The 14,253-nt window shown below is 55.7% G+C and overlaps 1 protein-coding gene across 1 annotated transcript; it reads left to right on the forward strand.

Moving 5' to 3' along the window:
• Window positions 1-300: 300 nt before the first annotated feature.
• On the forward strand, window positions 301-9,965 carry LOC143696401 (uncharacterized). The gene is made up of 6 exons (XM_077192534.1): window positions 301-716; window positions 7,371-8,052; window positions 8,169-8,219; window positions 8,423-8,789; window positions 9,434-9,610; window positions 9,859-9,965. The coding sequence occupies exons 1-6, from the start codon at window positions 301-303 to the stop codon at window positions 9,963-9,965; spliced, it is 1,800 nt and encodes a 599-aa protein (XP_077048649.1).
• The last annotated feature ends 4,288 nt before the right edge of the window (window positions 9,966-14,253 follow it).

Raw genomic sequence — 14,253 nt, forward strand, 5'->3', positions numbered from 1 at the left:
TCACAGGATCCTGTCATCGACCAAGGAATGATGAGGGGGACAAACCCTCAGAGCCTCTGGGCACGGGTCTTGGAAAGTGTTGCACAAAGATACCTGTGTGCAGATGATCTTTACATGCAACAAACACAGTGGAAGACCATAGAGCAAGGGAACCAATGCCTGAGAGAGATGGCAGTGGCAGAGATTATCTTCTCAGATGATGTAACAACTAGGAACCCAGACTTGGTGCCATGCACGTCTGTGATGTGGCGGAAACTTGTGCGACTTGGGCCACACGAATATGCTTCTGCTTTAGCCATAATGAAGTGGGATGAGAGGGAAGAGACTGTGCTGGATATGGCAAGGAAGCTCCGAGCATATGCAGATGCTGTGCATGGCCCAACACATGCCAGAATTGCAGCGGTAGAAACACGTCTGCAGAACTTAGAGGATAAGATAGAGGAGAATCATAAGAAGCTCAGAGAAGAGATTAAAGAAGACCTTCTCCAAATCTCGGCTGTACAGATCAGAGGTTCTGGTATCCAAGGCAGACGTTTCCCAGATGGCCAGAGAAGGTACACCCCACAAACAGAGCTGTGGTTCTACCTGCGTGACTGTGGAGAAAACATGAGGAGGTGGGATGGAAAACCTACTGCTGTTCTGGCACGACGGGTGCGTGAATTGAAGGAAGCCACCAGAAAGAAAGCAGCTCCAGTTGCCCGTAACCGAACCACCAGGTATGATGCTGATGATGCCATGTCTGATCCCCTTGAAGGAACATCCAAGACATATGCCCAGGGAAAGAAGGATAACCAGGCTTAGAGGGGCCCTGCCTCTAGCCAGGTAGAGGCCAGGGAAAATCGTGTTTTCTGGTCTGTGTGGATTCATTGGCCTGGCACATCGGAACCACAAGAGTATAAAGCTTTGGTTGATACTGGCGCGCAATGTACATTAATTCCGTCGAGACATGTGGGGACAGAGTCTGTTTCTATTGCTGGTGTGACAGGGGGATCCCAGGATTTCACTTTGGTGGAAGCTGATGTGAGCCTGACTGGGAATGAGTGGAAGAAACATCCTATTGGGCCTGGCCCAGAGGCCCCATGTATTTTGGGCATAGACTACCTTTGAAGTGGGTATTTCAAAGACCCAAAAGGACTCAAGTGGGCATTTGGGATAGCTGCTGTAGAGACAGAGGGCATCCAGCAATTGAACACCTTGCCTGGGCTGTCTGAGAATCCATCTGCAGTAGGATGTCTGATGGGAGAAGAGCAACGGGTGCCAATTGCCACCTCCATAGTGCATTGACGACAGTATAGAACCACTCGAGATGCTGTGATCCCCATCCATAAGATGATCCGAGAGCTGGAGAGCCAAGGGGTGGTCAGCAAGACCCACTCACCCTTCAACAGCCCCATTTGGCCTGTGCGAAAATCTGAAGGAGAATGGAGATTGACTGTGGACTACCGTGCATTGAATGAGGTGACTCCACCACTGAGTGCTGCCATGGCAGACATATTAGAGCTCCAGTATGAGCTTGAGTCCAAGGCAGCAAGGTGGTATGCCACTATAGACATTGCCAATGCATTTTTCTCCATTCCTCTGGCAGCAGAATGCAGGCCTCAGTTTGCTTTCACGTGGAGGGGAGTGCAGTATACCTGGAACCGACTGCCCCAGGGATGGAAGCACAGTCCCACCATCTGCCATAGACTGATCCAGACTGCACTAGAAAGGGGTGAGGCTCCAGAACACCTGCAATATATTGATGACATCATTGTGTGGGGGAACACAACTGCGGAAGCGTTTGAGAAAGGAAAGGGAATCATCCAAATCCTCCTGGGTGCTGGTTTCGCCATTAAAAAGAGCAAAGTAAAGGGACCAGCTCATGAGATTCAGTTCCTGGGAGTGAAGTGGCAAGATGGACAGCGTCAGATTCCTAAAGACGTCATCAACAAGATCACAGCAATGTCTCCACCCACCAATAAGAAAGAGACACAAGCTTTCCTAGGTGCCATAGGCTTTTGGAGGATGCACATTCCTGAGTATAGTCAGATCGTGAGCCCTCTTTACCTGGTCACCCGCAAGAAGAACACTTTCCACTGGGGCCCTGAGCAGCAACAGGCCTTTGTCCAGATCAAGCAGGAGATAGCTCATGCAGTAGCTCTTGGCCCAGTTAGGACAGGACCAGATGTGAAGAACATGCTCTATTCTGCAGCCGGGAACCATGGCTTGTCCTGGAGCCTTTGGCAGAAGGTGCCTGGGGAGACTCGGGGTCGACCACTGGGATTTTGGAGTTGAGGCTACAGAGGCTCTGAGGCCAACTACACTCCCACAGAGAAGGAAATCTTGGCTGCCTATGAAGGAGTCCAAGCTGCCTCAGAGGTGATTGGTACAGAAGCGCAACTCCTCCTGGCACCCTGACTACCGGTGCTGGGGTGGATGTTCAAAGGCAAGGTTCCTGCCACTCACCATGCCACCAGTGCCACATGGAGCAAGTGGATTGCTCTTATCACTCAGCGCGCCCATATAGGTAAACTGAATCACCCTGGGATTTTGGAGGTAATTACAAATTGGCCCGAAGGTGAGAATTTTGGTGTCACAGATGAAGAACAAGAACCCGTGACACGGGCTGAAGAGGCTCCTCCATATAACCAACTGCCCCCAGAGGAAACACGCTCTGCTCTTTTCGCTGACGGTTCCTGTCGCATCTTAGGGATGAACCGGAAGTGGAAAGCAGCCGTATGGAGCCCCACACGACAGGTTGCACAAGCCACCGAAGGAGAAGGTGGATCGAGTCAACTTGCAGAACTCAAAGCCGTTCAACTGGCCCTGGACATTGCAGAAAGAGAGAAATGGCCAAAGCTCTACCTCTACACTGATTCATGGATGGTAGCCAATGCTCTGTGGGGATGGCTGGAGAGGTGGAAAAAAGCTAACTGGCAGCGTAGAGGAAAACCAATTTGGGCTGCTGATGAGTGGAAAGATATTGCTACCAGGGTAGGGAGGCTACCTGTGAAAGTCCGCCATGTAGATGCCCATGTCCCCAAGAGTAGAGCCAATGAGGAGCACCAAAACAATGAGCAGGTAGACCAGGCAGCAAAGATAGGGGTGTCAAAGATAGACCTAGATTGGGAACACAAGGGAGAGTTATTCCTAGCTCAATGGGCCCATGATGCCTCAGGCCATCAGGGCAGAGATGCCACCTATACGTGGGCAAGAGACCGAGGGGTGGATTTAACCATGGGCAGTATTTCACAGGTTATCCATGACTGTGAGACGTGTGCTGCCATCAAGCAGGCCAAGCGAGTGAAGCCCCTGTGGTATGGTGGGCGGGGGTCCAAGAACAAGTATGGGGAGGCCTGGCAGATTGACTCCATCACACTGCCCCAGACATGCCAGGGCAAGCGCTACGTGCTGACCATGGTGGAAGCCACCACTGGATGGTTGGAAACCTACCCTGTGTCTCATGCTACTGCCCGGAACACCATCCTGGGCCTGGAAAACCAAATCCTGTGGAGACATGGTACCCCTGAGAGGATTGAGTCAGACAATGGGACTCATTTCAAGAACAGCCTTATCAACACCTGGGCTAGGGAACATGGCATTGAGTGGGTGTACCATATCCCCTACCATGCACCAGCTGCAGGCAAAGTGGAGAGGTACAATGGACTACTAAAAACCCAGCTGAAAGCTTTGGGTGGGGGATCTTTCAAAAATTGGGAGCAGCATTTAGCAAAGGCCACCTGGTTAGTTAACACCCGAGGTTCCACCAACCGAGCAGGTCCTGCCCAGTCTGAGTCCCTGAATGTAATAGATGGAGATAAAGTCCCAGTGGTACGTGTCAGAGGTTTGTTAGGGAAGAATGTGTGGGTCAATTCTGCCTCGAGTACAGACAAACCCATTCGTGGTGTTGTCTTTGCTCAGGGACCAGGTTGCACATGGTGGATAATGCAAAGAGATGGAACAACACGATGTGTACCACAGGGAGATCTGATTGTGGGGTGAGAATGATACGCAATATTACTGTTCGTTGGATGTTACTGCCATTGTCTGTACATTAAACCATACAGACATGAGATAGAAGGAAATGTGTAAGTGTTGAAGGTCTGGGCAAGTGGGAGATGGAGAAGGAGATGTGCAAGTGTCGAAGGTCTGAGCAAGTGATAGATGGAGCTTTGAGTGAGTAAGGTGAAAGGGGTGAAATCCTGCCGCTCTGTAGTATAGGGCATGGATTCAGTGGTCCAGTGTGGGGATGTGATGAGGACATAATGGGTGTTGCTTGTAAATTGTGGGGGAGCAGATGGAAATTTTGTGTGAATAAATGTATGATGTGTGGTAGTATGTTGATGATATGGGGATAAGGGGTGGAATGTCCTAGGGTGACGTTATGATGCTTGTATCCCCATTCATGTGTTCTGTTAATGTTGGATATTATGTTCTGTACCTTTAAGACCGGCTCTGAAGCGGGAAAGTTTTGTTTTGGTTTTCTTATCAGCCTGGCGGGACACAGAGACTGCAGCTTTTGCTTTTGCTGCTTTTGCTTTTTGCTTTGGCTCTCTCGCTCTTGCTTGCTTTGCTTCTGCTTGCTTTTGCTCTTTAGCTAATTCAGCTAAACTGTCCAATTTCTTCCTGGACCGTTTCTCCTTTCCTTTTTCTGATCACTTCGAACCTGCTCCGGACTGGGACCTGAGAAACACCAAGATCCTGCACCCTCTGGCCTGCAGCAGCAGCCCCAGCGCCGGAGGGACTGAGAACAGAGTGACCACCCCCAGAGAGACTTTCTGAATTTGTCATCTTTTTCAGAGCAGTGTCATCTGGTATTGTTCATTTTGTGTGCTGGGGGGTGCTGTGCTTGTTAAATAAACAGGTTCTTTCCACTTCTCTCTGAGGAATCCTTCCCGAACCGGTTGGGGGGACGGGCCGTGGGGGTTTGCTTACTGGAGGAGCCCTAATTTGGAAATTCTCCTCCAAATTTGCCCTAAACCTCGACACACAGAAAACCAAAATCCGTCAATTTCCTGATGCCAATACAGGCGCCCAGACCTGGTGTTTGCTGCCACTGCCAGTGCTCACATCTGGATATTTCCCCGTTCTGGCAGAGCCAAGTCCAGCAATTTTCTGGCAAAGAAAGCCAAAATCTGGCAATTCCCTGCTACCGTCATTGGCAATGCCAAGATCCGGTGTTTGCTGGCACCGCCAGTGCCCAGATGCGGGAATTTCCCGGTGCCGGCACAGCCCAAATGCAGCAATTGTCTGGCAAAGAAAGCCAAAACCCGGCACCTCCCAGATCTGGTGTGTTGGGGTTGGTTTAAAAGAAGAAGGAGACCTTGGCTTAAGGCCGTGGGAAAACCCTCTTTAGTTGGGGTCAGCAGGAGCTCCCGCCCATAATCCTCTTGTTCAGTTATGCAGGTTGTTACTAGAAAGTTCTGAGTTCTCTTTGCTACCGTTGGTTACATTTTACTGCAAAAATTGTAATATTCATAATCCTTCCTTCCTCTTGGATCCTTCCCTCAGATCCCACCTTAACCCCTCCCCATATATAAAAGTATAAATATCCCTGCAGGACCCTGGACCCAGGCTTTTTTCTGCTTTGCTCTGTGTACTGTGCACGCCGTCCTGTTTGTTGTGTTTGCCTGCATTAAAGTTCTGTTTCCAGACAAGCAGATGAAAGCAGTCTCTGTCTGTAAAGTGGCCAGAGCTGGTTCTCAGGGAAACCACTGGCCAATGGTCCGGACGAGGACCAGAAGGTTTCACTGGTGTTTGCTGACACCGCCAGTGCCCAGATCTGGAAATTTCCCTATTCTGACACAGCCCAAGGGCAGCAATTTGCTGGCACAGAAATCCAAAACTCGGCCACTTTCTGCTACTGGCTCTGGCACCGCCCACATCTTGTGTTTGCTGTGCCAGTACCCAGATTTGGAAATTTCCCGGTGCCAGCAGAGCCCAAATCCAGCAGATTTCTGTCGCTGCCAACGACACCACCCAGATCTGGTGTTTGCTGGCAGCGCCAGCGCCCAGATCTGAAAACTTCCTGGTGCCAGCACAGCCCAAGTCCAGTGATTTGCTGGCACAGAAAGCCAAAAGTTGGAAATTTCCAGGTTCTGGCTCCAGCACCATCCAGATCTGGTGTTTGCTGGCAGCGCCAGTGCCCAGATTTGGAAATTTCCCGGTGCCTTCACAGCCCAGGTCCAGCAATTTGGTTTTAGCTAGCTTAGGCAGAGAAGTTCCTGGGACTGGGACTTTCCTTTTTCTTGGAACTGTTGAAACCTGCTCTGGACTGAAAACCCAGAAAAACACCTGCAGCTCACACCTGTGGCCCACCGAGCTCTGGGACGCTGCATTCCAGCACCAGAGGGACTTAGAAGAGACCGAGTGAGCCAACTACAGCCCACAAAAAGCACCTTCTGAATTTGCCAACTTTTCAGCACTGTCAGAGGTTTCATTTAATATTATTCATTGTTCATGCTTGGGAATACTTTACTTGTTAAATAAACTGGGGTTTTATCCACTTTTCTCCAGGGAAGTTTTTTCCGGAACTAGTAGGGGGAGGAGCCGCTTGAAGTTGCTTTCTAGACGGACCCCTTTTGGAGGTTTCCTCCCAAAATTTGCCCTAAAGCAGCACAAACAGTCACAATGAAAACTTCACCAGTGGCATAATTTCCTGGGTGCAAATCTTGTGACAGAAGCTTGACCTTGTTCTCCAGGAGAGATTCTTGGCAAGAGCAGACAGGAGAAGATTCCTGGAAAACTGAAACAGCTTTCCAGAAGTGAAATGTAAATGAAAGAAACAATCCAAGATATTTTCCTCTATTTATTTCTATGCTCCCCTTTTCCATGTTGCACTACTTCTCCATCCCAGTAATTCCAGATGCACTGCACCTCTAAGATCAGTGGCTTAGTGATTTTTAGACACTCTAAAATACCATGAGGCACACAGAGTTTTCCTTCCCCTGTTTTTACTGGAAGGCAACACTGGAGATGTAAGTGCAGTGCTGGGCTCAGGTAGGAATCCTAGCCCAAGGGAAGGTGTCCCGCCAGTGTTTGCCCCTCAGCCAGGCCAATGCAGAGCAGCAAGCAAGGGGATTGCTGTGCCAGTGTGCAGGAGTCAGGGCTCTGCACCTGGGCTCAAGGCTGCAAAGTTCCCGTGTTTGGACAGACTCAGGGGCTGTGCCCGGGGCGCGCCGGGCTCGAACGTGGGGCTCGTGGGGCGAGCGGGGAACGGACACGGGGACGAACGGCCCCGGTGCTTCAGTTGCAGCGGCGGCAGCGGCGGCAGCAGCAGCGGCGGCAACAGCGGCAGAAGAAACAAAATCAGATAACTCTATAACTCTTTCTCTTTCTCTCTTTCTTTCTCTGTCTCTCTTTCTTGGTCTTTCTCTCTTTCTGTCTCTGAGTCTCCCTTTCCCGCTGTCGGGCACCCTTCTCCCGGGGTCCCTTGCCCGGCGTCCCTCTCCTCTCCCCGCCTCCCTCTCGCGTCCCCGCCTCCCTCTCCCCCTGCCGGGCCGGGCCATGCCCCCGGCCCGCCCCCGGCCCCGGGCGGGGCTGCCCCGTGCCCGGCCCCGCCCGTCCCGCCGCGGTCTCGCCTCCGCCCGGCTCTGGCCCTACTGGCGGTGGCGCTGCTGGGCGGGCATCAGTGCCGTGTGCGGGGGCGGCATCGCCGCCCTTTGCCTCCGCCTGGCCCGACCCCGGCCCCGGCCCCGAGGCAGGCTCCAGCCCCGAGCCCGGCCCCGGCCCCGGCCCCTCCCGGGGCCCGCGGAGGACACAGGCGGCGCGGCCGCTGCCGCCGCCTCCGCTGCGGCTTCCCCGGCCCGAGCTCCGCCGCTCGGCAGCGCGGCCGCCGGCCCCGAGCCTCCCGTGCCGCGTTGCGAGGAGCGAAGGCCTGGGCATGGCCGGCCCGGGGCGGCTGAGGGGCGCTCGGGGGCCGTTGCTGGCCCCGGGCCGAGCGCTGACAGCCGCGTCCCGCCCGCAGGGACGGCGCACGAGGCCCTGCAGGAGCGCTACCGCCTGGGTTCGCTGCTGGGGCGCGGAGGATTCGGCAGCGTCTTCGCGGCCACGCGGCTCTCGGACGGCGCCCCGGTGAGCGGCGGGGCCGGCGGCGGGCGCAGGAGGAGGGGGCGGAGGAGGAGGAGGAGGAGGATGGGGCTGGGCAGGGCGGGCGGCGAGCTGAGCCCGCTGCTGTCCTTGGCTTGCAGGTGGCCATCAAGAGGGTGCCACGGAACCGCGTCCGGCACTGGGGCGAGCTGGTGAGTGAGCGGGGCCAGCGGCAGCAGCCGGGGCTGCCGGGCGGGGATGAGCCGAGGCCCGGCACGGTGGAAGCCGCCAGGACGCCTCGAGGGGGAGCGGGCGTGGGCCCAGCGCAGGGCGCAGAGCATCCCGGGCTGGCTCAGGGCTTCCCCAGGCCTGGCACGTCATCGGCCCCACTGAGGGCATCGTGCTCCTCCCGCAGCCCGACGGCAGCAGGGCCCCTCTGGAGATCGTGCTGCAGGCCAAGGTGTCCACTGGCTTCCCCGGCGTGGTGCAGCTCCTGGAGTGGTTCGAGCTGCCCAACCACATCGTGATGGTTCTGGAGCGGCCAGAGCGGTGTCAGGACCTGCATCGTGTCATTCGGGCACGGCGGTTCGTGCCCGAGGAGGTGGCGCGGGAGCTGTTCCGCCAGGTGCTGGAGGCCGTGTGGCACTGCACCAGCTGCGGGGTCCTGCATCGCGACATCAAGCCAGAGAACATCGTGCTTGACCTGGCCACCGGGCAGGCCAAATTGATCGACTTTGGCTGTGGCACCTACCTGCAAGAGACAGCCTACACCCACTTTGCAGGTGAGCCCACGTAAGGGTGTACTCCTGGTCCCGGGATCTCATGGCCCAACATCTCCCAGCCCAAGCTGGCTGTGGCAGCGGGGATTCTCCCTTTTGCTGCCAGTCAGGGGACTGAGTCTTCAGCTGAGTTGCTTTAGAGCGGGGCTGGGTGGGGAGCCATCTTCCAGCCCTGCTGGCAGCCTTTGCCAGCCACTCTGCCCAGGACTGGGGCTGGGCTGGGGCAGCCAGCCCGCCCAAAACCCCCCTGGGTGGGGGTAGCAGAGAGGGGGGCAGAACCTGTGCCCCAGCCAGTTTGGTGTGCAGGCGAGAGGAAGGGCTTGCACTGCTCCACTCGCCCTGTTTGCCTTGGCTTCCTAATATTTTTGGGGCAATGCAGGCAGGGAGGATAAGGGCATGTTTTCCCCAGCACAGAGAGGGTTTTTCTTTGCTTGTCATGGTCAGGCTTAGCTGGGGCTTCCTCTGCCCTCTTCTGACACCAGTGGCTTCTTTTCCAAGCCTTAGTTTGTGCACAAGTCCCAGGTGCTGGCGAGAGGGCAGTGGTCACCCTGTGTGCCACTGATGCAGCCCCCGCAGGCCCAGGGGTGCTGGGGCCAGGCTCTGGGAGCAGCAGCATCCCCCTGCTGAACTCCATCTGTATTCCATAGGAACACCATCCTACAGCCCCCCGGAATGGAACGACTTTGGCTGGTACCATGGCGAGGCAGCAACGATCTGGTCCCTGGGCATTCTGCTGCACCAGATGGTCTGCGGGGAGCACCCTTTCAGGAGGGGCCGGAGCCTCAGCTGGGGCCAGCTCCCGCTGCCACAAGGGCTCTCTCAAGGTGGATCCTCTTCTCTGGGCACGGGGGGAATCCCAGTGCTGGGAGCCAGCAGCGGGCTCGTGAGCATCCCGCTCTGGCAGCTGCTGAGGAGGTGGCACATGTCCTGCTCTCCTCCAAAACAGGGAATTGATGGGAAAGTTTAGGCCCAGCCCTGAGCACATCCAGAATGGCCTGGGCATGGCAATAGTGGGGCAAAGCAGACAGGAGCCTTCTCTGGCTGACCGGCAGTTTCTGCTTTCTCTGCCCAGAGTGCAAAGATCTGATCAGGTGGTGTTTATCCGTGAACTCCTTGGAAAGACCCACATTAGAAGACCTGTTCTGTGATCCTTGGGTGCAGGATATTCCTTGGCCATAGAAGAAGGGAGAGAGCCACAGGCACACTTTGATCCAGGGCCCTGGTAAGTTGCAGCTCCACACATGCCTTGGCAATCAGTAGCAAGGGAACCCAGACCTTTTTGTGCTGCCTGTGTCACTGCACGGGGGTCATGGGATGGGCACACGCAGCCCTTGTGCTGCAGCTGAGCTGCTCTGCCCAGCACTGGTGGCCACCATCCAAGCTGGTTTTGCTTGTGCTGGTTCCCTGACAGCTGGGGCCCTGGGCAGAGCCCTGAGAGCCTGGTCTCCCCCCAGGGAAGGAGAAGGAGCCCCTGGAGAAGCTGTACCGGATGGGGATGCTGCTGCTGCTGCTGCTGCTGCTGCTGCTGCTGCTGCTGCTGCTGCTGCTGCTGCTGCTGCTGCTGCTGCTGCTGGAGACAGCCAGGATGGCACCAAGGATGAGAAGCTCTTCCTCAGCCTGGCCACTGGAGGCTGAAGGTGATGGACTTTGATTCTGGCACCTTCTTCAAAGCCAGACTCCACAGGGAATTTGCAGGTGAGTCCCCACCCGGGGAAATGCTGCCAGATTTGGGCATGGCCCAGCCTGGCTGGGAAGCAAAGGTTCCCCCTCTGCTGGGGCAGATGCAACTCATTCTTCAGTCACTGCCCAGCTGCTTTTGGCAGGGCTGGGGCATGGGCTGGGGTGGGTACAAATGGGAGTGGGCTCCTGGCCCTGCCAACAGCCCCCAGCAGCCACCGTGGCCTGGGCTGGGGCTGGGGCTGGGGCAGCCAGCCCGACACAAGCAAAGCCCCATGCTGGGAGCAGAGGTGGGACTCCAGAAGCTGTGCAGGGGCTGCTTTGCTCTGCAGGCAAGGAAGGGCTGGGCTGCTGCACTGCCCTTGTTTGCTTTGGGATCACCGTGATTTTGGGGGGCAGTGCAGGGTGGAAGTGAGAAAGTGTGGGCTTCCCTCACCCATGTCTGGGTTTTTCCCTACCATGTAGGAGTTGGGCCTTCCTCAAGGCCCTGAGAGAGATAAGAGTTTTTCCTGTTTTTCTTGTTTTCCCTTTTTCTCTCTAATCTCTTTTCAAGAATGTGTTGTTTGTTTTTCCAGAGGAAGCGTTCCAGGTGGTCCAGTGCAGATGGGGAAGTGCTTGGGAGCAGCTGTGGCGTGGATGGGCGGTGGCCTTGGAGAAGGCTGAGGCCATGGTTTGGGAGCAGCTTTTCTTGCAGCCGTGGCTGGCGTGAGGTGGGTCCGTGTGTGCTTGGCAGGGTGGGATCAGAGCTTTTGGGAGATGGCAGCGAGCACAGGAGCATCCTGCTCTGGGCAGCTGCTGAGGGCTGGATGTGCCGTGGCTGGCTGCAGGCTGGGCACATGTCCTGCCCTCCTGCTCTGCTGCCAAAGGCAGCAGGGATGGGCAGCTCTGGGCACAGCTCTGGGCACAGCCAGCATGGCCTGGGCACCGCAGGCCTTGGCACAAGGGCACAGGAGCCCTCAGCTGACGGGCACTTTTCTGCTTTCTCTCCTTGCAGCCGGGCTCTGCGGCTGCTGAGGCTGCTCTGGGCTCTGCCAGGGCTCTGCTGGGCTCAGCCCTGGGCCCAGCTGGGCTGGCTCTGCCCTCACATTGCTCTGACAGCTTTGCATCAGACGAGCCCCTTGCGAGCACAGCGCCTGAGCTTTCTGCTTTGGCAGCTGAGTGAGACTCTGCTGCAGGCCCAGAGATTGCAGCTGGGGACACACATCCAATTGGTAAGAACCCAAACCCTCCACAGTCCCAGCTGAACGCCTGGATCTGCACAGGGTGTTTGTCTGTCCCATTCTTCCTTCTTGATTGGCTGGAATTGTGCAATTGCACTTTCTTCCTCCTCTAGAAGTGCCTGAGTGGGCCAAAGCTGGCGAGTGGGCCGTGTTCCTGAGGCAGCGCAGTCTGGAGCTGATGGATGGAGAATTGCCCTTCTGCACTGCCAAACCAGAGTAAGAACCCCTAAGTGGGACTTTGTGTCTCTAAGAAATCCCTGACAGTTTCAAAGGGAATGTGCAGCTCCTTGCCAGGCTGAGAAGGAAGGTCATCTTCTAAAGGATTTGGGCTTTGACAGAGTTTCCATTCCCAGTCCTGCTTGGAGCGGGAAGGGCACAAAGCAATTTCCTCTTGCTTTGAGCACAATTTCAAATGGCAATGTTGGAAACAAAGCCCAAACTCTTTTCAAAGGCTGCTGGGGTCAGTAAGATGGATCCATGGCATCAGCACATTTACAATGTAAATAACTGAGTTCCCTTTTAAAAAAGATCATTTACCTCTTTAATGCAAAGTTTCAGAAGTTTTTCACTAACACTTGGGTTTTGTTTTCATCTTTCACATTTTATATAGTTTTTTTTCTTTTGCCTTTTTTTCCTTTAAATAGAAAACATGTCCTACAAAAGGAGTGTCCTTTGCTCCTGGTTCCTGTGTGGAGCAGCTCCCTTGCTGCTGGCTGAGCTGCTCAGGCAGAGCCCGGCAGCTCCTGGCCCTGCAGGGCTGAGGCTTTTCCCCGTTGCTGGGCACAGACTGATGGAGCAGCACTGCTGAACACGGGCACACACAGAGGGCCCAGCAGCAGCTGCCTTTGGCCACCTGAGGCTCCAAGGCCCAACCTCTGAGCAGCCAGGGCTGGAAGAGACTGGCAGCATCTGATCCCTGACTCTGGGCCAGGGCTGCACAAATGACCCCACAGCAGCAGCAGCAGCAGCAGCAGCAGCAGATGGAGCTGACTTTCAGCACAGCCCCTGGCCCTGTTCCCTCCCGTGTGCAGCGGTGTCACAGCAGCCTGAGGCACCTGGGAGCCCCCAGTGCCAGCAGGGACTTGAGATGGCAGCCCTGGGCTCCTGGAGGCTGTGCAAGGAACGGAGCTGGGCACTCCCTGTCCATGGGGAGCTTGCAGATGGAAAAGGCTGCTGTGCCCAGGCAGCTCCAAGGGCACAGAAAGGAGGCTCTGGAGCACTGGATCTGTGCCAGTGCCACAGTCCTGGGCAGCAGCCAGGCAGCCCTGGGGGAACAGAGGGCACAGCAAGAGGGACAGAAGCAGGCAAGGGCAGAGACTGGGAAGAGCCCGGCCCGCGAGCAGGAACAGCTGCTCCATTGCACTCTTGGAGAAAGCTCTTGGCTGCTTCAAAGCGCTGAAAGGCGTGAAGGGCAGAGAGGAGGCCACAGCAAACAATGCTCCTGTTTGCACAGCCTCCCCTCTGCGTGTCCCAGAAGGAATTGGATGGACTGGATTCGTCTCTCCGAGTGGTCTCGTTCAGCATGAGCAGCTCAGCACCAGGAGCTGAAGGAGCTGAAGCCTCAGGCCACAGGAGCTGGGCAAGAGGGAACTTCTGGAGCAAAGTAATGCTGCTGAAATAGCCCCAGCTGAATGCAGCGGATCTCATCATGGAATCACAGAATCCTTTCTGTTGGAAAAGCCCTCTGAGCTCACCCAGTGCAGCCGCTCAGCCAGCAGTGCCAAGCCCAGCACTAAAGCACGTCCCTGAAGTGCCAAGGCCTGGACAGCAGCCCTGAGTGAGGCCTGGACAGCAGGCCCTGAGCCAAAGGTGGCCTCTGGAGGAACCTTCCAAGCAAAGGTTATCTTTGTATCTGCTCCCTGCTGAGATATGCATGGTCATTAGCACTGTGATAGATGTAGCCACTCCTTAGTGAAACATGGATGGACCTTTGTGTATTTAGAAGCCAGAGAAGGCCATGAAATCTGACATCTGGCCTTGTGTGGGGCTGAAGGATCAAAGTCAGCTGCCTTGGCTCCTCCTTGAGGCCTGGCCAGGCTTTGGGAGGGAGCCAAGGGGAGGATGAAAGCAGATGTTGGCACACTAGCAGTGCTGTCAGTTTGTTCATGCAGCACTGCCAGAGCTGGGCCCTCTCCCAGCGGGCTTGGAGCCTCAGCTGGGGCTGGAGGCACCTGCAGGAATTGCCAGTGCCCAGGAGTGGCTCTGCAGCCCTTGGCTGTGACAGCTTCCCCAGCTGCTGTGCGCATCTGGGGGATGGGAAAGGCTGAGGGGAAATGCTGCTGCATCTTTCTGAACCACTGCAGGCAATCTTTGGTGGGGATGATTGGGTGCATTGCTGAGCTGCTCCTTTTGTGATTCTTTGCTGCTCTGAACTGCAGGAAATGACACTGATTCCTTCAGCTGGAGTCTGTGTCTTTGGTGCTGACTTTGGCCACTGGTCAAACGGAACTGGCCCAGTCTGGCCAGATCCCAACCAAATGTCACTTGTTCAATGTCAATGTGAGGCATCAGTGCCATCAGAAATTCCCAGATGGGAAGCCCTTCCCTGGAGTTTCCTGGCTCTGGAGTGG

Source organism: Agelaius phoeniceus, chromosome 34 (genome assembly GCF_051311805.1).
Source record: "Agelaius phoeniceus isolate bAgePho1 chromosome 34, bAgePho1.hap1, whole genome shotgun sequence".
Lineage (NCBI taxonomy): Eukaryota > Metazoa > Chordata > Aves > Passeriformes > Icteridae > Agelaius > Agelaius phoeniceus.